The sequence below is a fragment of the Carassius carassius genome, chromosome 41, assembly GCF_963082965.1.
Source record: "Carassius carassius chromosome 41, fCarCar2.1, whole genome shotgun sequence".
NCBI classification, from domain to species: domain Eukaryota; kingdom Metazoa; phylum Chordata; class Actinopteri; order Cypriniformes; family Cyprinidae; genus Carassius; species Carassius carassius.
The window spans coordinates 6,992,681-7,016,407 of NC_081795.1; the positions used below are offsets into that span (position 1 = coordinate 6,992,681).

The 23,727-nt window shown below is 40.1% G+C and overlaps 1 protein-coding gene across 1 annotated transcript in view; it reads left to right on the top strand.

The window, feature by feature from the left end:
* The first annotated feature begins 19,436 nt into the window (after positions 1-19,436).
* The window catches only part of frem2b (FRAS1 related extracellular matrix 2b), a 65,477-nt gene continuing 61,186 nt past the window's right edge, over positions 19,437-23,727 (top strand). The window contains 2 exon segments of the mRNA XM_059533562.1: positions 19,437-22,214; positions 22,216-23,727. Coding sequence (XP_059389545.1) covers positions 19,821-22,214; positions 22,216-23,727 — 3,906 coding nt within the window. The 5' untranslated portion in view covers positions 19,437-19,820.

A 23,727-nucleotide genomic window follows, 5' to 3' on the forward strand; every position in this document is an offset into this window, starting at 1 on the left:
AACTGTAATCAGTTCACCACAGCTGTCCGACCAAACCATGTAGCTCTGCAGCTTTTTTTCCATTACAGCATAGCTCCTGTGTGAGTCATAAAGCTTTTTCTTATATCTTTGAAACACTAAAGGATACATTTTTAATGTAATCCTGATCTTTTCTGAGGCTTTCAGGTTTAAAAAAGGATGCAAAATCACTTTTTCAGAAAGTCTTCCTTTGTGTTTTAAAGAATGAAAAGTCATACAAGCCTAGCCTAGCTAATAAAAATATGCTCTAAGAACATTTATCACTCATTAAATTATGAAAACATTGTTAAAAAAAAAAAAATAGGTTAAGTGACCAGTTAGGGAACATTACATTTTATCATTTTGCAAACATTTTTTTGACTTTTTGAACATTCTCTAAACATGCTGAAACTTTTCAAAAATGTTGGATAAATGTCCAATTATAACAGATTTCAGATGACAAAAAAAATCCACAAAGGACTTTGTTTTGTTTAATGTTTTGACAACATTATTAAAGATCAGATTATTTGAAAACTCATTCTAATGTTACTAGAAGAAAAAAAAAACTTGTTGATAACTTTGAAATAACTTTGCCAGAATGTGAGCCAAAGTTCTGAGAATGTTCCCTCTTATGGAGGCATGGCATGATATTTTTTGGGTGAATTATATCTTTAAATATTCCAGTGCCACTTCTTTTTGTGTGGATTAGAGGCTGGAAAGATTGAAAGAAAAAACAACCACTTCAGCTCATTCATGATCAAGCCATTGATCTAGGTCCTAGGAAACACAAAATCCACCGCTGTAAAAACAATGCAGCCTCGACACACTGATTGCAGCTGTTGCCATGCCATTGTGTAAAATGTGGATTAATTGCAGTTTTTCAGTGTCTGATTTGCATATTCTTCTAGAAAGGGGAGTGAGCAGATTTTTTCATTGCTGATGGAACTGGATGAAACCCAGACAAGAGAAAAGGGTGATCTGTCTCTTTCTTTCATACTAGCAAATGCAAACATGCACGCAAACACACATGAATTGGAACAATGCAGCAAAATGACAGTAAGCTCAGTTTGAACAGAATTTGTAATGCTGATTGTGACAGATCTGGAGATGAAAAAGAGCAAAGCTATGAATCACACTCATTTAAGTTCCTTTGTGGATTTTATTTCTTTGTGTTGAAGTTTTCTTGTTTCGAACAAAGCACATTAGTATTGTTTTTTTATGCCTTTTTATAGTGCATCGCATCTTATGTTTGAAATGTCAGATTTTGATTCTCCTGCACCTTCAGAATTTAAGTATACGTATATTAAAATACAAAGTAAAATATTCTGGAGGAAGTATAAACATCAGTCACTCTAACTATTCATATTTTGGCATTACTGCAGAAGTTTGTGTTTGCAACCCATTTTCTGACACATTTTTGAGTAAATGTAGTTATTTTTAATTCATTAATTTTATTTTATAAATATTATTTTTCGAGAAGGCCCATGCTAAGCATCATATGCTTTAAATACGGTTGCCCCTGTTTTAACTAGCTTAACCATCAAGACGTTTTTGTTCAGCTCAGTTAATCTAGACCAGCACTAACCAGCATAAATGGCCCTTTGACCTGGTATAGGGCTCTTTGTATAATGCTTGATATATAATCAATTAATCTGTCAGAATATCTGAAGTGCTATTTCTAAAAGTTAAAGTATTGACATTTAGAGAGAAGCTCAAACACCTGTCTAGCCACAGTCAGTGTGGGCAGCACTTTTTCTGGACAGATATAAATGTGTCTCTATGTAACGCATGTGCTCGCCTGTTCTCGTAGGAAAGAGCTACTTCTGAAGCACATCTCTCATCCCTTCTCATTCCCACAGACGGAGTGGGTGATTCACCTCCAAAACAGTCGTGCTGATTTGCATTTTTATAGTGTTAGTAAGTAGATTTTTCATTCAGACCTGAATGAATGAATGATCGTTTAATTCTTTTTATGGTAATTGATTGTGACAGCCACTGCAGATAATTATTTACCATGACAGACTGAGAAATATACAGCTGTCTCTGAATATCCCGCCTGGTTCATATTAGTTGATGCAATCAGTTCTCATATCAGGAATGTGCATGTGTGTGTGTGTGTGTGTGTGTGCGCATGTAAACTTTTATTTTGTTTTTGTGTGGTTTATGAAGCATATTTGCTTAAGTCTTTGGTCCTGGCTTCCAACACTCATGACAATAGTGCTATAAAAAGTATAGGAAAAACCAAAGATTGCCATTAAAATCCAGGTTGAGCAAAGCAACAGCTTGTGTGTTTTTCTGTAAGACTTTGAACTATATCCACCGATGATTGGTTCATTACTGAGAAAAGCAGATATTTTATCTGATGTAAAATGACACACAGCTTTGAGGTTCTGAAAGATGACAGAATGTATCCATTTACTGTACATAATAGAACAAGTCCAAAGCATTTCCACCTTCCAATAGAGAAATCCCAAAATACAGCAGCAACTCTTTTATAATCACACTGTAAAACCCGACAAGTTAACTTAACTCAAACCGTTTGAGTAAAAAGATATCCTTAAGTTATGTTAACTCAAACCATTTGAGGAAACCGGTTGCCTTAAACCGTTTAAGTTGAAAAAACTAACAGTTATGAGTACTCTGAACTTAATTCAGTTGAGTTCACTGAAAGAAGATATACATTGCAATTAAGTAATTAAGTGATTAATTGAGTGATAATTGAGTTTAGTGATGAACACCTGCTGTTAACAAACAGAATCACTGAAGAAAAGAGAGAAAGTAACTACAGCTGACTTCAGACACAGCCTCACTCAAACCTGACAAGTTATGTTAACTCAAACCGTTTGAGGAAACCGGTTGCCTTAAACCATTAAAGTTGAAAAAAACTAACAGTTATGAGTACTCTGAACTTAATTCAGTTGAGTTCACTGAAAGAAGATGTACATTGCAATTAAGTAATTAAGTGATTAACTAAGGGCTGATTGAGCATTAGTGATGAACAGCTGCTGTTAACAAACAGAATCACTGAAGAAAAGAGAAACACAAGAACTACTACAACTGACTTCAGACACAGCCTTAGATGAAATCAACTGAAATAAAATACATGAAATCTCTCAAGATCTGATTAAACAACCCCACAAACAGCATCACCAGCTCCACTTATTAATAACCAGACTGACTTTATTTCTGTCAGACGTCTACAGAAGATCTTATAGAGAATGAACTAAGGTTTAGATGTTGATTTTTTGTTTCATTTGAAGTAACCATGTTAGAGATCAGTTGTTTGCTTTAGTTGGGCTCTTGACCTTTGACTTCAGTCTTTGCGTTTTCTCTGGCTGTTATAACCGTGTGTTTCTAAATCACATTTGTTGTAACTCAAAAGCCCAGAAGAAATGCCATCAGGTGTTAACCTGTACCTAGGTGTAGGTTGTTGTACTTTATATTAGTGATGATAATCATCAATTATTGAACTGTACGTAGTCTAATCTCTGATGAAATAGGTATTGTGTAATTTGATTGATTATAGTAAAAGTTATTTTAACTTTTTATTTATGTATTTTATTTCAGTTGATTTCATCTAAGGCTGTGTCTGAAGTCAGTTGTAGTAGTTCTTGTGTTTCTCTTTTCTTCAGTAATTCAGTTTGTTAACAGCAGCTGTTCATCACTAATACTCAATCAGCACTCAGTTAATCACTTAATTACTTGAATGCAAAGTTTTAAAACTTACATGGTTTAAATCAAGACAATCTGTTTACTCAAACGGTTTGAGTTAAGTTAACTTGTCGGGTTTTACAGTGCATCTGCTAGTTTATTTTAGCAGCCTCTGGGTAGCATCATCTGAAAGGAATCTCCTGCTGCAGGTTGTTTAATGACTCAATCATTCAAGCAGCTGAAAGTATCTCAGGAACAAGAAAAGAGCTGCATTGCTATTAGGAAGGTCCAGTTATGTAATATAACCTACTTTCAATCATATTTATAGATGGAGCAACTTAAGCATGCTGCAAAATGGTGACAAGCATGTTCTAGGAAATTCATTTGAAACCTGATTAAACAGTGCCAAATGAATAAATCATTCCGATTTTTCAGTCACTTCATCCAGCTGTTGGCTAATGTTCCCTATTGCCCAAAGCAAAGGCAAACCAACCAGCATCAATGTGAATTATAACATCACAAACTTTGATTTGAAGCAAAAGGTATTTGAAAAAAAAATAATATTCAAAATCAAAAAATACAGATGAAGAAATAAAAAAAAAATGCATAAAAGACAAAATGACTAAGGGAAATAACTACAATCCCACTAAGCATTTCAAATGACAATATGCTCAATTTCATATTTTGCAATAAACATATGTACGTACACAAATATGTAAGTAGTATGGGATGAAGCAGGTCGTAACAATTTCTCTGAGTAGCCCTGTAATAAATGGGATAGCTTAGCTAACTATACTTTTTTGGGGAAGGCGTGGCCTAGTGGTTAGACATTCAGACTTCTAAACCAAAGGTTCAGAGTTCGATTCTTGGGCCGGCAGGAATTGTAAGTGGGGAAGTGAATGTAGAGTGCTCCCTCTGCCTTCAATACCATGACTGAGGTGTCCTTGAGCAAGCCACCAAACCCCCAACTGCTCCCTGGGTGCTGCAGCATAAATGGCTGTTCACAGTGTGTGTGTTCACTGCTGTGTGTGCACTTTGGATGGGTTAAATTCAAAGCATGAATTCTGAGTATGGGTTACCATACTTGGTTGTATGTCCTTTCTCTTTCACTTTTTTATCACTTATTCCAAGAATTCAATATCTTTGTACAATCACTCTTGTGTATGCATAATAGGAAATATTTCCATTCTTGTAAAGCCACTGTTAAACAGAGAGCTCGTTTTACAAGGAAACACTGACATGTTAATGCTTTGACATTGTATCTTTCTTCCTGCTTACACTGCCTGGCTGCTTAAAAATGACAAACCACCACCATCATTTTATAAATCAGAACATGTGCACCGGTCACTGCCTCAGTCTATAAGATACATACATATTTGTTGGAAATAAAGCATTGCTAGGTCTCATAACAACTTGTAATGAGTACCATGGCTTCTGCTCCCACATGACTGTTGCTATGAAGAGCCAATAAAAATGATGAGCTGCCAGTAAACCTAATCAGTTTAAATGAGGACTGATTTGCTTGCGTTTTAATACTGCTGTTCCCTCACAGATCAGATCAGCATTCATGCATTGATGTCATCAGTTGATGAGGATGGCAGGCAGGTGTTACGATTGAGTCCTCCTCGGCATTATACGCAGATTAGTAAATTCAAGTGGATACCACATAAGTTCCCGTTCTCACCGCCACGGCATAAAAATACTAATAAAACTTAGTTTTTGAAAAATACTTTGCATCACAAATCATTATGTTATTTGGCTTTGTAATAATGCAATACAATGAATCACAGCTGTCTACAGTCTCCCAGTGGCTTACATTAATGACAGTGAGTCATTTACACCAAAACAAAAAATAACATGTCCGAAAACATATTTTTTATGTAACATTTCATAATAAATTCAGACAAGCTCAGTCCTGGCTCGTTTTTTGCTAGTTTATTTTCATGAAATGGAATGAGTACATAGGATTGTGGGTGATCTAAGGTCGTGGAGGATACATCCCATGCATTCTTCAAATTCAGCTGAATGAAGGACGAGAAACGAAGGCTGCCTTCCAAGGATCCTTGCGACTGAGACGGTCTTCAGTGACATATACAAAACATGTGAGATTCTTCTGAAGAGCAATACTAAAAAAACATATGAAATTAAGGCAAAATAAGAAATATGTACACATCTTCATTCTGTTCAAAAGTTTACACCCCTGGCTCTTTATGCATCGTTTGTCCTTCTGGAGCATTTGAACCTTGCATATGAGTCCCTTAGTTGTCCTCAGTGTGAAAAGATGGATCTCAAAATCATATAGTCATTGTTGGAAAGGGTTCAAATACACAAAATATACTAAATAATCTTTGGCACCTGAAGGATTTTTCCGAAGAACAGAAGGAAGTTTAACTGCTCTGTACAAACAAGGGACTCGTAAACAACTATCACAAAAAAAAAAAAAAACACAAAAAAACTGTGTATTATCCATAACACAGTATTAAGAATCAAGCACATGAAACCTTTTGAATGGGATAATTTTTATAAATTCAACTATTATTTTCTCTTACTGACTATATGTAAACGTCTTTTATTTGACATAGATCAATACTAAATAAAAAAATAACATGCATTTCTGCCCTCTTATTTTGGTAAAATTATTAATTATTTGCAGATGCTGCAAAGTGCATGTCAAACTGACCACAACTGTAAATGCAATTTATAAAGTGAAGTTACATGTGGCCAAGTACAATGGTGTTCCATACCGGGTGCACACACAGAGTAGTTAACACACACACACACACACACACACACACACACACACAGACACCCAGGGCAGTGGGAGAGTCAGTGTTGGGGTTTCTTTTCATAGTAACTAAATACGGAAAACAATAAGATAATATAATAAGTATTTAAGTAGTATAGATCAGTCATAATCTCTGGATATGGAAGTGGTCAGGATGGGAGTATGCCATGACTGATGACAATCTCATTCATCTGCTGGTCATTAAGCTGCTGTTTGGGCAGTTTGTTTGTGGTCAAATGTAGTCTGCCTGATTGCTTGTATATACAGAGTCACAGTGAAATTAATTCTGTGTTTGTTTTTTGTTTTTTACAGTTAGCGCTTTAACTCCCATTATTGTTCAGAACTGCAGCTTGAAACCAGCAGATGTAAACTAAGCAGATTTGATTATGATGATTCTGGAAGTCACATAAGACTAAAACTGAAGCCTGTATAATATATGTACTTTATGTACATATATATATATATATATATATATATGTATATATATATATATATATATATATATATATATATATATATATATATATATATATATATATATATATATATATATATATATATATATATATATAATGACATTTAAATGCATGTCTGTAAAGTGGGCACAAGAGGGCAGTGCTGAACTAAATACGATCTAATTGCACATTCCGTGACCTGTAGAAGGGTAGTATTGAGAGGAAATATGTAGTTCAGCCACTCAACATAAAATAAAATAAAATAAAATAAATAAAAATAAAAACTCAATCCCTTGAGGCAAACATTTTGGACTATATAGTGTCATACCTGCTGTTAAGTCTAGTGGAAAAAGCTTAACTTTTGAAACTTTTGAGGAGCTCAATTAAAGATTAATGTTGCACTTAATTAATGGCAAGCAGGGAACATTGAAAATATTTTTGTCAACCACAAAACAAAGCAGTATAAGCCACCATCAATCTTAACCTTTAGAAGGCAGTTTGACAGCACTCCGAAATAATGCATTTGTAAGAACCCAGATGGCATTGCTTCTTTCTTTCTATATATATATATATATATATATATATATATATATATATATATATATATATATATATACTAGTGTAGTATGGTACATTTAAAAATAAAATTAAAAATTAAAAAAACAACAACAGAAACTAAAGGAATGTGGTATGCAGTAGTATGCTGTATTAATTTACTATTCATTATAAAGTACTTACAGACCTTGGTTACTCTGTAAACAAACCCGTTAAGTCTCCAAACTCCATGTTTGAAAATGAGAGGGTTTATGGCATTTGCAAAGTATAATTTCCAAATTTTTCATCCAAAAAAATGAAGGAAAAAAAAAACTTTTTACAAGGAACCACAAGAAACCAAAACATCTTAAACTGTGTACACTACACAATGTGAAATAAACCATTTGAAATAAAATATTGATGTGCCTTGTAGGCTTTCAGAACTCTATAATATGAAACATATTTTCCCTAAAACATTTTCTTTCCACATGCTGTATAGGGTGGATATACAGCATTGTTGAGGGTCCATCGGGCAGAAATTGTATCGTGCTGGGTGTGGATGTAGATTGGGCCCAAAGCAGGATTAGAACAGGTGACCTCTACTGCGCCTTACTGACCACAGAACAGCTGGAGGCCTTGAGACTTATTAACAACTGTTTAAAAGTTTAGGGTCTGAGGGCTTTCTCCGAGTGAGCTTGTTTTATAACTGAGTAACTTCTGATGTTAATTATCTATGACAAATATATATCTCAGTGCCTCCTCGGGGACAGCTATAATATGAATTTATCTTTCTGCTCATTACTATTTCAGCATCAGTTATAGTACTCATCTCATGCAAATATGGTTTTAGGCCATATTTGAACATTTCAAAGCAAGAAATAGTGTAGATAAATGGTTTGAAATGTGTGTTGTACACTGCTATTCAAAAGAATTTATTTGAAAAGAAGTTAATCTTTTTATTCAGCAAGGATGCATTCAATTTATCAAAAGTCACAGTAAAGTCAATAATAATTGTCTATTTCAAATAAATAATGTTCTTTTGAAATTTCTGTTCATCAAGGAATCTAAAAAATGTGTCATAGTTTTCACAAAAGAATTAAAAGGCACAACTTTTTTCGATCAAATCGTCAAATCAGCATGTTAGAATGATTTCTGATGGATCATGTGACACTGAAGTCTGGAGTAATGATGCTGAAAATTCAGTTTTTGCCTTCACAGAAATAAATTGCATTTAAATCTTTAAACAGAATGTATTTTTGCAATATTGCTTGTTTTTTTTTTTTTTACTGTATTTATCAAATCAGAGACTGTTCAAAAACATTTCAACAACATTTAACATTTAACAAATCTTACCGACTCAAAGGATTGCAACAGTAGCACATCTTTTCCTGTAAACAGATGTGATGGTTGTTTAGATGAGCTGTAGATGTAGGCGAGAATAGGATGATTTAGATCTAAGCCTAGAAAAATGCAGTGTCTTTATAGCAATTCACAGAACAACTCATTAAAGTAATTTTAAAAGCATTTTTTATTTGATGTTTTCACTCCCAATCTATTTTCTTTCTTTTTTAATCTCAACCATTTCCTAGTCTCAAAGACAAGCCCAGAACATCTACACCTCTGACATATTCTGTTTTGACCTCTGTTTGCTCTGAACACATCTGTCATAAAATTGTGTTGACATGTTTTAACAACAAGCTTCCCTCGCCTGGCAGGAGAGCATAACCAATCAAACACAGGCCATAGCCAGTGCAGTAGTGAACTAAAATAGCACTTATGAGATATGTGGGGTGCATTGTAAAAACCAACTGCATTTCAGGCAAAAAAAAAAATTGACCTAATAAGCTCAGAGATTGTTCCAGTAGAAAGACTGAATGACAACTGCAGCGCTTGGCAGCTATGAAAGTGGAATTCCACATGAAATATCTGCAGCATCACAGAGCACATTAGGTTTTCTTTATATATGATGTTGTCAAAGTTATTAATTTGTGCTGTTAAGCCACTTTAAACTATCTTAATGTTAATGATTTCAAATGTAAGACAAATTCTGCTTTAATTCTTCAACATATTGAATACACCACCCAGTCATGATTGATGCAAAGGAAAAATTGTACCAAATTATGTCATACAAGCCCACTGAGTTTCCTCAACCAGACAGATAAATCTGATAGTTGAAAATTGTCTGTAAAGCTATAGTCAGATTTTGTTTAGTAATAATTCACAATTGTATTGCTTAAAGAGTTACAGTACCTGGGTTGCCTTGTTTTGTCTGTTTGCATTCTTCAATATTTTTAATATTTAAAATAAGTTAAAACTATCAAACGCGAACTTGAAATGTGTAAATCCGTTTCATTATTTTAACGTAAGAACAATTTAATGTTAAATAGTCTCTCACTCTCACAAATGCTGATTATTTGACAAAAAAAAAACAATAAAAAGGTAGTATTGTTTATTATTATTATTACAATTTATAATAACTGCATATATATATATATATATATATATACACAACCCGAATTCCGGAAAAGTTGGGACGTTTTTTAAATTTTAATAAAATGAAAACGTCTCTAGGTTACGTATCTAACCCTAGTTCCTCGAGGGAACGAGACGCTGCGTCGAAAGCGCTTTGGGGAACGCGTTCAGCGTACGCGACTCTGAATATCGTGTGTAATCAGTCCAATGGAAGGGCGTGACGTCACCGACGTGGTGATGTAAGCGACCAGGAAGCTATAAAAGCACGTGCCACGCAGCTGGTGTCAGCTTCGAGTACCAGCAAGCGCCGGCAGGGTGTTACATACGTAACCTAGAGACGTTCCTCTTCAGGAATTTGAGCTGCGTCGAAAGCGATTTGGGGAACGAGTCCTAACGCCGCCAGACTACCAAACCCCTGCCTGGTGTGTATCCGAAGAGCACAGCTCAGGACAGAAGGACAGAAGCGCCTGGAGTGACTGGCATATCTAGGCCATAGAACCTACAAATGTAGAGGGCGTGGACCACCCCGCCGCGTTGCAGATGTCCAGCATGGATACACCTGTTAAGAAGGCCTTAGAGGCCGCCATACCCCGAGTAGAGTGAGCCTTGGCTCCCGACAGCGGGGGACGACCAGAGGACTCATAGGTAACGTTGATAGCCTCGACTATCCAATGACTAATAGTCTGCTTAGAAGCAGGAGAACCCCTCTTGGGGGGACCGTAGCACACAAGCAATTGGTCAGTTTTTCTCCACAGGGCAGCTCTGTGGACGTATGCGTCCAGTGCTCGAACCGGACACATACAATTTAGCTTCGCCTGGTCGGGCTCCCGAAAGGGAGGAGGACAGAAGGCCTGCAGCACTACAGGTCGTGGTGTAACAGAGGGAACCTTGGGAACATATCCCGCTCGAGGGTATATGAACGCTTTAGTCATGCCTGGTGCAAACTCAAGATAAGAAGGGGCCACCGAGAGGGCCTGAAGATCTCCTACTCTCCGCATAGAGGTAATAGCCAACAGAAAAGAGGTTTTAAGTGTGAGATGTCTGTCTGAGATATATTGAATAGGTTCAAACGGGGGTTTGCACATAGCCTCTAACACCACAACCAAGTCCCACGGGGGAATACGGGACCGTACTGGATGTCTCAGCCTCAGTGCACCGCGGAGGAAACGTGTAACTAGGGGGTGTCTTCCCAGAGACTGACCGTCGAGAAGGGCGTGGTAGGCCGCAATGGCCACCACGTAAACCTTCAGAGTAGAGTGGGTCAACCCTGCAGAGAGCCTAGCCTGTAGAAACTCCAGAACTGTACCAACTGGGCAGTTTGCTGGGTCTAGCTGGTGGTCTCTGCACCATGAAGTGAAGAGCTTCCACTTCAGGGCGTACAGTTTCCTCATAGAGGGATCTCTGGATTGGAGTAGGGTCTCAACAACCTCAGTTGAGAGACCAGCTGCTACCAGTTGTGCCCCCTCAGGGGCCACACCCTCAGCTTCCACAACTCCGGGCGAGGGTGAATTATCGTGCCCTGCGCCTGTGAGAGTAGGTCTGTCCTGATCGGTATCTCCCACGGAGAGCCGTCGAGGAGCGAGACTAGATCTGAGAACCATACTCGGCCCGGCCAGAACGGGGCTACTAATAACAGACGGACCCCGTCCCGGCGTACTCTCGCCAGAACTCCTGGGAGCAGAGCGATAGGGGGAAATGCGTACAAACGAAGCCTTGGCCAGGTCTGTACCATAGCGTCCAGTCCCAGAGGAGCTGGATGAACTAGAGAGAACCAGAGGGGACATTGTGACGTCTCCTGAGTCGCAAAAAGGTCTACTTGAGCCCTGCCAAACACTCTCCATATCTGATCTACCACCCGTGGGTGAAGTCTCCATTCCCCAGGCCTCGGCCCCTGCCTCGACAGTATGTCTGCTCCCATATTTAACTTCCCAGGAATATATACTGCTCTTAATGAGAGGAGTTTGCTCTGGGACCACACCAGGATCTGGTGTGCCAGCTTGTACAAAGGGCGCGAACGCAGACCTCCCTGGTGGTTGATGTAAGAGACCACTGATGTGTTGTCGGTGCGCACCAACACATGGTGACCTCTCAGGTCTGGGAGGAAGTGCTTCAGTGCACGATAAACTGCTAGCATTTCTAGACAATTGATATGCCATGTTAGATGGCGATCACTCCACAGACCACGGGCAGGGTGGCCACTCATGACCGCACCCCAGCCGGTGAGGGACGCATCCGTCGCTAGTGTCACACGGCGACAAGGAGCTCCCAGCACCGGGCCCTGATTCAAGAACCAAGGTTTCTTCCACATGTCTAAGGCACAGAGGCAGCGCCGCGTGACCTTGATAGTGCGAAGCGGATTGCCCCTCGGGGAAAGTCCCTTGGTCTTGAGCCACCACTGTAGGGGTTTCATGTACAGCAGGCCAAGAGGTATCACCTTGGACGCAGCTGCCATCAGACCCAACAATCTCTGAAATTGTTTGACAGTGAGTGACTGGCCTTCTCTGACTCTCTTGACTGAGATGAGGATCGACTCGATACGAGCAGGGGACAATCGTGCCTGCATCGCGGTCGAATGCCATACTACGCCTAGATAGGTGGTTCTCTGAACCGGAGAAGGTACACTCTTCTTGGCGTTCAGTCTCAAACCCAGCTCCCCCATATGTGCGAGAACGACATCTCGATGTCGAACCGCAATCTGCTCTGACTGAGCTAAAATCAACCAATCGTCGATATAATTGAGAATGCGGATGCCCTGCATGCGCAGGGGGGCCAGAGCCGCATCTACACACTTCGTGAACGTGAGGGGTGAGAGTGCGAGGCCAAAGGGAAGTACTCGATATTGGTAGGCTTCGCCCCCGAAAGCGAACCTCAGAAACTTCCTGTGTTGTGGAAGGATGGAGATGTGAAAATATGCGTCTTTGAGATCTATCGTGACAAACCAGTCCTCGGACCTGATTTGAGCTACAACATGCTTGATTGTGAGCATTCTGAACTTCAGTCTCATAACTGAACGATTTAAGACCCTCAAGTCTATAATCAGACGCAGCCCCCCATCCTTCTTTGGAACTATGAAATACCGGCTGTAAAATACGGACTCCCTGTCCTGAGGAGGGACCACCTCGATGGCCCCCTTCTCTAATAGGGTTTTCGCTTCCTGTTCCATAACCAGACCCTGCATGGGGCCCACTATCGTGTGAACGACCCCGTTGAAAATAGGCAGCACAGAGCCGAACTGAATGCGGTAGCCTTTTTCTACTATATGCAGGACCCAACGAGATACATTTGGCAGTAGTTTCCATGCTGCTAAATAATCTACTAAGGAAATCAGTCTCTCGAGACTGACCTCTGGTGTAAGAGACCCCCGCAGGGGCGGCGAGCGTCCCAGCCCCGCTACGCTCATGGGCGGAGGATACTGAGAACGATGCTCGCCCGGGGCCGCTGCGCCCTGGAGCACTGGCAGGGTTGGCAGAACGACCCCTAGAGGGCACTGAGGTGGGACGGGCACCGTGGACTGCGGTGTGTACCGTTCTACCCCAGCGGAGGCTGCCCTCTGAAACCCCGGCCATTGGCGTCAGGGTTTCTTGGCCGAGGACTTCTTAGCTTCGATAACCGCCCTTAGATCTAATTTGGGCTTAGAAGACCTCGGCCTAGAGCGTCGCTGAGACTCTCGTTCCCGACGCGGAGGAGCACGAGAGGCGACGCTCTGTTTCTGGGCCTCGCGGTGTGAGGAGCTAGGGTGCGGCTGGGGCATCTCCTTCCCAGATGCCCCGAGAGAGCGACGAGGGAGGAACTAATGGAACGCCGCCACGTGTTTGCGGGCCTTACTGGAACCTGTCGACGACAGAATTAACTGCGTCGCCGAACAGGCCAGTCGGCTGGATCGGGGCGTCCATGAGGCAGACCCTGTCCCGTTCTTTCATATCGGACAGGGTCAACCATAAGTGCCTCTCCGCGGCCACCATAGCTGCCATGGACCGCCCAATCGCTCGGGCGGTCTCCTTGGTGGCGCGGAGGGAGAGATCAGCGGTCCTTCTTAACTCAGAGATATCATGGGACTTGATCTCCTCTCCCTCGTCTAGCTCCTTAAGCAGGTCGGCCTGGTACGCCTGTAACACCGCCATGGTGTGCAGACACGCACCGGCCTGACCTGCAGCCGCATACCCTTTGCCCACCAAAGCCGAAGTTGTTCTTAGTGGCTTTGAGGGCAATGCCGGGGCCTTTAGAGACGATGGCGCGCCAGGGGACAGATAGCTCGCAAGCGTCTGTTCCACCCGGGGGATCGCTCTATAACCGTGCTCTCCCATCCCCACTACATTTCCGTAGTAATCAGATGAGGGGATGTAGAGGCGGGCCGAGAATGGACGTTTCCACGACCTGGCGATCTAATCATGCAGGTTGGGAAAGAATGGAAGGCCCCGGCTGGGAGGTGGCTGACTCGCGCGCAGGAAGCGTTCATCCAGCTTGCTTCTCTGCGGTTCAGTAGACTTTGCGGCGGGCCAATCGATACTTAATTTGGCCACCGCGCGAGTAACCACCTCTAAGAGCTCCTCATACTGTAGCGAGTGGGGTGGCGAATCCCTATCGAGTGGAAGGAACCGGTGTGCGTGCTTCCGACTCTAGGGATTGGGTGCCGGATCTGGCAGAAGTGGAAGGAGATAGGGACTGGCCCGTCTCCATTCCCTCCACCAGATCGACTTGCGAACCCCACGAGTGCAGCCGCCGTTCTGCCTTGGCAGAAGCGGGACCAGCACCGGGGGGAACGCTGGCGAAGGCCCCCTCCTCAAAGAGGGCCCTCCGGGAACGAAGCAGCCACACCGACATTCGCTCACAGTGCGGGCAGTCGGCCCCCTCGAGAGCCGACTCAGCGTGCTTCGAACCCAGGCAAACCACGCACAGGTTGTGTGTATCCCCACCCGTTATGTATCTCGGGCAGGGAGGAACACACAGCCTATAACGCGATTTGGAATCGCCATCTGAGAGCTTAACTTTCGCCTTGCTTTTTGGCATGTCTAGGAGCTCTTTTAACTGGACAGACAACAGTAAATAAGACTCACAAGACAGACAAATGACATTCACACACAGAGCGCTTGCTGAAAGATGCGAAGCTGACGCCAGCTGCGTGGCACGTGCTTTTATAGCTTCCTGGTCGCTTACGTCACCACGTCGGTGACGTCACGCCCTTCCATTGGACTGATTACACACGATATTCAGAGTCGCGTACGCTGAACACGTTCCCCAAAGCGCTTTCGACGCAGCTCGAGTTCCTGAAGAGGAACTAAAAGACTTTCAAATCACATGAGCCAATATTTTATTCACAATAGAACATAGATAACATAGCAAATGTTTAAACTGAGAAAGTTTACAATTTTATGCACAAAATGAGCTCATTTCAATTTTGATTTCTGCTACAGGTCTCAAAATAGTTGGGGCGGGGCATGTTTACCATGGTGTAGCATCTCCTTTTCTTTTCAAAACAGTTTGAAGACGTCTGGGCATTGAGGCTATGAGTTGCTGGAGTTTTGCTGTTGGAATTTGGTCCCATTCTTGCCTTATATAGATTTCCAGCTGCTGTAGAGTTCATGGTCGTCTTTGACGTATTTTTCGTTTAATGATGCGCCAAATGTTCTCTATAGGTGAAAGATCTGGACTGCAGGCAGGCCAGGTTAGCACCCGGACTCTTCTACGACGAAGCCATGCTGTTGTTATAGCTGCAGTATGTGGTTTTGCATTGTCCTGCTGAAATAAACAAGGCCTTCCCTGAAATAGACATTGTTTGGAGGGAAGCATATGTTGCTCTAAAACCTTTATATACCTTTCAGCATTCACAGAGCCTTCCAAAACATGCAAGCTGCCCATACCGTATGCACTTATGCACCCCCATACCATCAGAGATGCTGGCTTTTGAACTGAACGCTGATAACATGCTGGAAGGTCTCCCTCCTCTTTAGCCCGGAGGACACGGCGTCCGTGATTTCCAACAAGAATGTCAAATTTGGACTCGTCTGACCATAAAACACTATTCCACTTTGAAATAGTCCATTTTAAATGAGCCTTGGCCCACAGGACACGACGGCGGTTCTGGACCATGTTCACATATGGCTTCCTTTTTGCATGATAGAGCTTTAGTTGGCAGAGATTTCTCCAGTTTCTCTGAATCTTTTGATGATGTTATGCACTGTAGATAATGAGATTTGCAAAGCCTTTGCAATTTGACGTTGAGGAACATTGTTTTTAAAGTTTTCCACAATTTTTTTACGCAGTCTTTCACAGATTGGAGAGCCTCTGCCCAACTTTACTTCTGAGAGACTCTGCTTCTCTAAGACAAAGCTTTTAGCTAATAGCTAATCATGTTACAGACCTGATATCAATTAACTTAATTAATCACTAGATGTTCTCCCAGCTGAATCTTTTCAAAACTGCTTGCTTTTTTAGCCATTTGTTGCCCCCGTGCCAACTTTTTTGAGACCTGTAGCAGGCATTAAATTTTAAATGAGCTAATTAAGTGGATAAAAGTGTAAAATTTCTGAGTTTAAACATTTGCTACGTTATCTATGTTCTATTGTGAATAAAATATTGGCTCATGTGATTTGAAATTCCTTTAGTTTTCATTTTATTAAAATTTAAAAAACGTCCCATCTTTTCCGGAATTCGGGTTGTAAATATATATATTTATTCTTACATAAAAAAAGTAATAAATAAATAAATAAATAACAATTTTAAATATATATATATAAATATATATATATATATATATATAAATATATATATATATGTATATATATATATATATGTATATGTGTATATATATATATATATATGTATGTGTATATATATATATATACATATATATATATATATATATATATATATATACATATATATGTATATATATATATATGTATGTGTGTATATATATATATATATATATATATATATATATATATATATATATATATGTATGTATGTATAATTTTTATTTATTTATTTATAACTTTTTTTCTTTTCCCTTTTTTTTACGTAAGAATAAATATAATTTATTCTTATGATAGCAAAGCTGACTGAATTTTCTACAGACATTATTCCGGTCTTTATGTCAATCTCAAGAAACTGTTCTTATTATCAATGCTGAAACAATTGGGCAGCTTAATATTTTTGTGGAAATATTTTTTCAGAATTTCTTAATGGACAGAAACTTTAAAAGAACAACATTTACTTGAAATATAAATTATAAATTTATTTACTGTCCTTTTTGATCAATTTAATGCAACCTTGCTGAATAAAAGTGTTAATTTCCAAAAAAAATAAAAAATAAAACAAAAAACAAACAAACAAAAAAACATTTCGACCCTAAATGAATGGATGTGGCCAAGTCTGATCAATCTAAATGCGTGTTGTGACCAGGTGTACAGTATGTACCCCTTCAGGGACCAAATGTCCTTAATAACAGTTATCCAACATGTCAGGTCTGGGCACACAACCACAAGTGATGTTCTGGAAACTCTAAAAGAAGATTGGCTGCTATAATGTCTGGTGGCAAAATACATTTATCTTAATAGCAGGGAAGGGGTATTCTTAAATCCAATCAAGCCAGGAAGAGAACATAAGATCATGAGTGGAAAGTCCCCTGGAGGAAGCACTTTAGAAAATAAATGGATTTGAATGGAGTCCAGGTAATGCTGGGTTTATACACTGTATAGAGATGTAGAGAGCTTGTGCTGCAATTGACGTGCAGGATCAGACTGAGGTAATGACAATAATCTGTGCTCATACACGGGGATGTAGGAAGTATCACATTCTCTTTATTGTTACATAACTTTATCTCCATGATAAATCCTGTACCACCAAAATAAGTATAAAAGATTGTGAACTTAAAGAATGTATTTCATGAAAGTAAAAGTAGTATCTATTTTACATAATGCAGAAAATCTAACATTCAAACTGCTAACCTTTTTCACTTCTGCCTTTCATCTTTTAAGAATATCTGACTTACACATCCAATAAAACGAAAGTAACCATTAAGTTAAATACAGAGTGGCAGTGGATAAACACTCAGAGCTTTCGCTTTGGCCATTTCCCTGAAGTCAGTGTTCGAAAAACCTTTTTTATTCTTCATGCAAGTCACAAGTGAGAAAGCATATACCTTATTAATTGTGTCATACAGTTTTACAGTACCTTTTATGCTCTTCTGATCGTGCATTACAAATAGAAAATTGCTAATCTCTGGAATGGGCAATCAGCACTAGACACCTCTAATATGATATGTCTGATTCACACTGGGGGTGTTGACAGGGCTGTATTCCTCTGTGATGTGCATAATTTTAAGCCTTACTGGAAACATCAGCCAAACAGCAGGATGCCAAAATAGTTGGACGTCTAAGTTTGTGTGACTGTGCATGTGGACAGAGGATCCGTTGTGTATTTATGGTACTTTAAATTTCTCAGTAGGAACGTAACACTCTCAGGAATATTCAAAAATGCCTTTTATTGAAACTGGTCTCACATTATCATTTATGCAGAATTTCACATATGATAAATTTACAACAGTATACGTTGAATGAAATACAGATTTCTTTTTTTCTTTTTCTTTTTTTTTAAAGACAATAACTTTTGGATTACTTTATTAAATAAACCATTTGCCTTTATAATTTACCATGCAAGCATTATTGTATTTCATATCAGTTTAAATACATTGGTCAAATAAAATCTAATGATATGGTTTGCTCATAACGCTGTTGAGTGTATTATCTTCATTTAGCTTTCTCTCTCTCTCTCTCTCCAATACCTGCTCTCACCTGCTCTCTTCTCTCACATCCTTTGGCAGATGCACAGAATGATGTGCACGTCTTATCAATCAATTAAACCCATCACATGTGAGTCTCATTTAGAGGGTATATTCTAAAAAACCTTAGAACAAAAAGGCAGCTGAATGTTTTCATGTGTCCAGTCCCATGTATACTATATATGTGCAAAACAGAATAATTTGCTTTTGTTTGGATAAAATATATTTAAATAAAATGTGGAAAATATTTACTTTTTATTAAATCAACAGGGTGTGTTTTCTTTTCTTTAAAATATTACAGCAGTGTTAGATTAAAAACTTTGCAATATATAAACAGTTGGACTGAATGCCTTTATGTATAGCCTGTGCTGAAAGGAAGCATTCTCCTGTCCAGTGCAGACTTTGATGACTGTGCCAGATTCTGTCAAGAAGGCTACAATGTGGTAAGATATGTGACTGTATCAATCCATTTTATTCTTTCAGTTTTTCTAGAAAAAAAGTACATATAAACATGTTTAGATTGCAATTTAAATAAAGAAGAAATTCAGAAGTGTTGGATTTCATGTCATTTTTATTTCATTGTAAAGCTTAAAGCACAGTTTACAAAAATATTGATAATTGATATTTTTAAACGTTATTTTATTTAATTTCAAGTTACATTTGTACAGGAGGCTGTGGGATGCCAGGAGTCAGAAGGAAAATTAAGGTTTCTGTCATAGACTGTATGGTGTTCTAAATAAACCAAAGTGAAAGCCATCATAGTAAATAAAACTAGATATTAGGACGTGTATAGGAAGGAATGGTAAAACGGCTTGCCAAAATACGCCACAACAGGTAATTTCTTCTGAATTCATGCAGATCTGTCCCCGCTTGCCTCGCTGTGACACCGCTTGCGACCAATCAGAGCACTCCGACCGCATTTCATCGTAAACGTGCGCCAATAGCGTGAGAGCGGGGCGTGGTTTCTCTCGCGACGCTACGCGATGCATGGAGTTTATTCAGAGTGCCAGCTGCACAGGTAGAATGATGCACGTTTTCGCTGATGCGCATGGGAGATTTTTCTGCAGCGCGCTTTAACTTGCTTCACTTTCTCATCTTGCCACGGACTGTGCCGAACGTGTAGTAGTAATTCTGGCTTACATCACAAATGGCTCGGAGTATAACAGAGCAGCGGCAACGTAGAGCGTTTCATGTGCACTTGTTTCTCTTTATACTGACTTTGTGTCTCGATGCATCATCTGCATTGGGATTTGAGAGTGTGGGATTAACATACGGTTTAAGATCTGAACTTTCAGAGGATGCTATTCTTGTTGCCAATAATGGAGTGCGGGTTCCTTTCGGCAGATCTGTTTATATTGATCCAATCAATGACCTGGTTATCCAAGTTCAGCCCGGCGACAAGTGCACCATAACAGTTCTGGATAATGACCCGCTGTCACAGAGACCTGGACAGCTGTCCCCGAAAAAGTTTCCTTGTGAATTTGGTCCCAGTGATGTAAAATACTCGCATTTCGGATCCAGGAGCCCTTCAAAAGACAGAGTAAGACTTCAGGTCAGATATGATACTAAGACTGATACAGTCATCATTCCCTTTATGATGGAAGTTGAGGTGATTTTCACTCAGCTTGAGATTCTTACCAAACACATGCCTGTAACTGTAGAGAAACTGCTTGGAATGAGTAATCCTATTGATAAGAAAATCCTGGAGTTTACTTATGATAGAAATGCTCATTTGTGTAAAGTAACATATCTGGCCAGTGGCAGCTCATTACCCAGGTATGGAAAGCTGATTGATAATGGAAAATTGGGGAAACCTGTGGACTGTGAAGAATTTGTCAGGATGGACATTCGCTATCAGCATACTTTTACACATCGTTCTCCAAACCGTGATTATTTTCCCATGTATTTAGAGTTAGAAGATAAAGAAGCAAATGTACTGAAGCAAGAGTTTTTCCAAATCGTGGTGATTATAAAGGAAGGTGAGGAAAACACGGCTCCTAAACCGAGTTTTGTAGCAATGATGATGATGGAAGTGGACCAGTTTGTAATGACTGCTATAACCCATGATATGCTTGCCGCTGAGGATGTGGAATCTAATCCTGATGATTTAATCTTCAACATCACTTCCCCGCTGTCCTTTGAGGAGGGCTACATTGTGAGCACGGATGACAGGAATTTGCCCATCACATCTTTTTATCAAGCAGACCTGAAAGATCTTAAAATAGTTTACAAGCCTCCCTCTGTGGATTCAGATGTGGAGAGAATTTTCCAAATTGAGTTTGAAGTTGTAGATACCGAGGGGGCTTTATCAGACCCTTTTGCATTTATGATAGTAGTTAAGCCCATGAACACTCTAGCTCCGGTTGTGACCCGTAACACTGGCCAACTGCTTTATGAGGGTCAATCGAGGGCACTGTCCATCTCACAAAACCTACAAATTAGTGACGAGGACAACTTAGACCACGTCCAAATCACAGCTATTAATGGCCTTCGCAATGGAGAGCTCACAGTTCTGGGTTCAAGACGAAAATTCTTCACCCCAGCAGATCTTGATGTCGGGAGCGTCATCTACCAGCATGATGGCAGCGATACATACAGCGATAATATAATTTTCAGAATGACAGATGGAAAAACTGAAGTTGAGTTTCTATTTCCCATAACTGTGGTGCCAACTGATGATGAACCTCCCATAATCAATGCCAACACAGGCTTAATTGTGTTTAAAAACCAAATGATGGCCATTTCTTCTTTAATGCTTAGTGCAGCAGATATAGACTCTGAGGATTCAACTATTAAATTCATCATGGTGCCTCCATACTCTACAATAGGAGAAGTGATACTTCGTCAATCAGATGCACCGGAGGATCCATCCACATGGAGATTCAATGCCCAAGATGAGATGTATGAGAAAGTAGTGACAGAATGGTTCCATTACGACATTACAGAAGGCAAGCTGTTTTACAGGCATATCGGACCACATAATACAAAGACCATCATGGACCAGTTTGTTTTCCATGTACAAGATGACAATGACCCACCGAACCAATCAGGTGAGAACTCTTTCATCATCAAAGTTCTCCCCATTGATGATATACCCCCAGAGCTGTATCCCGGTACCACTCTGAAAGTGACCGTTCATGAGTACCAGCTCACCTATTTTCGAAAGAAGTTCTTGTGCTACACAGACTTGGACTCAGAAGACAGAGATTTAAAATACACAATTACCAAGCCACCCACTGACACAGATGAGAACAGCCCTGGCATTCTAGGAAGCATCGTTTTAACTGAGAGTCCAAATTCAGAAGTCACAGAGTTCACTCAGGCACAGATAAATCATCACAAGATAGCCTACAAACCTCCTGATCTAGAGCTCGGAATAACCCCGCATGCGGTGCAATTCCATTACAAAGTGGAGGACACGGCAGGAAACAGCGCTAATGGAGTTTTCACCATATTATTACAGCCTGTTGACAACAAGCCTCCCCAGATCACCAACACAGGCTTTACCGTGCAAGAACGAGGGGTGCACGTCATCACACGGTGCCGAACTGGACACCACAGATGCCGACACGGACAGCTCACAGATTCTGTTTACAATCACCCAGCTTCCAAAGCACGGCCAGTTTAAGTACACATTCACTGATATGACTAAAGGGAATTCATTTAATTTGGATGATTTATCTTTTGGCAGAATATCTTACATTCATAATGGTGATGAGCCAACCAGTGATTTCTTCCAGTTGGATGTCAGTGACGGTGTCCACGTTGTCACAATCACTGTCAGGATCAATGTGAAGCCTATTGATGATGAAGCACCAACCATCAGCCTTCCAGAGGGCACTATTGGCTCTTACATAGATGTTTTGGAGAATGGAGTGACTGAGATCACCACCAATGTCATTCAGGGTAGAGACGAGGACACTGATGACCTCAGGCTAACCTTTATCGTAGAGGACTCCCCAGTGTTTGGTGAAGTATTAGTAAATGGTGTGCCCTCCAATAGGTTCACTCAAGCAGACATCATAAGTGGCTTGGTAGTATATGCACATAAGAGTGGAGAAATTGGCTTGACAACAAAACAAGACTTCTTTAATCTTACTCTTACTGATATGTCTGATGAATGGACAGTTGGGGGAAATAAAATCAAAGGTGTTCGTGTACAAGTCACTATTCTGCCGTTGGATAGTCAGGCCCCTGAGGTTTTTGTGGGCCCCCAATTCATTGTCATGGAGGGTGAGAAAAACGTTATTGAAATCTCACATATTAGTGCTAATGACATCGACACCCCTAATGATGACCTTCTTTGCACAATTATTGTACAGCCCACCTCAGGATACGTAGAAAACATCTCCCCTGCTCCAGGCTCTGAAAAATCCAGATCAGGGATTGCTATTAGCGCTTTCACCATTAAAGACATTTGGGAAAAACACATTTATTATGTGCAAAGTATTCATAAAGGTGTCGAGCCAGTTCAGGACAGGTTTACTTTCAGGTGTTCAGATGGGATAAACTTTTCAGAGAGACACTTTTTCCCAATCGTGATAATCCCATCCAATGACGAAAAGCCAGAGATTCATATGAGAGAGTTTGTTGTAATGGAGGGCATGAACATTGTGATTGACACTCCAATATTAAACGGCGCCGATGCTGATGTTCCAGCGGATGAGCTCACGTTTATTATTTCAAAACCTCCGAAACATGGATATATCCTCAATCAGTTAATCTCAGCCACTATACCTATCACAAACTTCACACTCGATCAGATACAAGAGGCTTCAAGTATTGTCTATGAGCATGATGATTCAGAAACCACAGAGGATAATTTGGATGTTCTACTTACTGATGGCAAATTCACAGTGGAGAAAACCGTCATGATTATGGTCATTTTGGCTGACGATGAAACCCCAAGGATGGCAATTAAGGATGGCCTTGAAATAGAAGTAGGAGAGGTGAAAATAATCAGCAATCAAGTTTTAAAAGCCACTGATCTGGATACAGAAGACAGCATTCTGACCTACATCATCCGTTATGGACCAAATCAAGGTTTTTTTTTA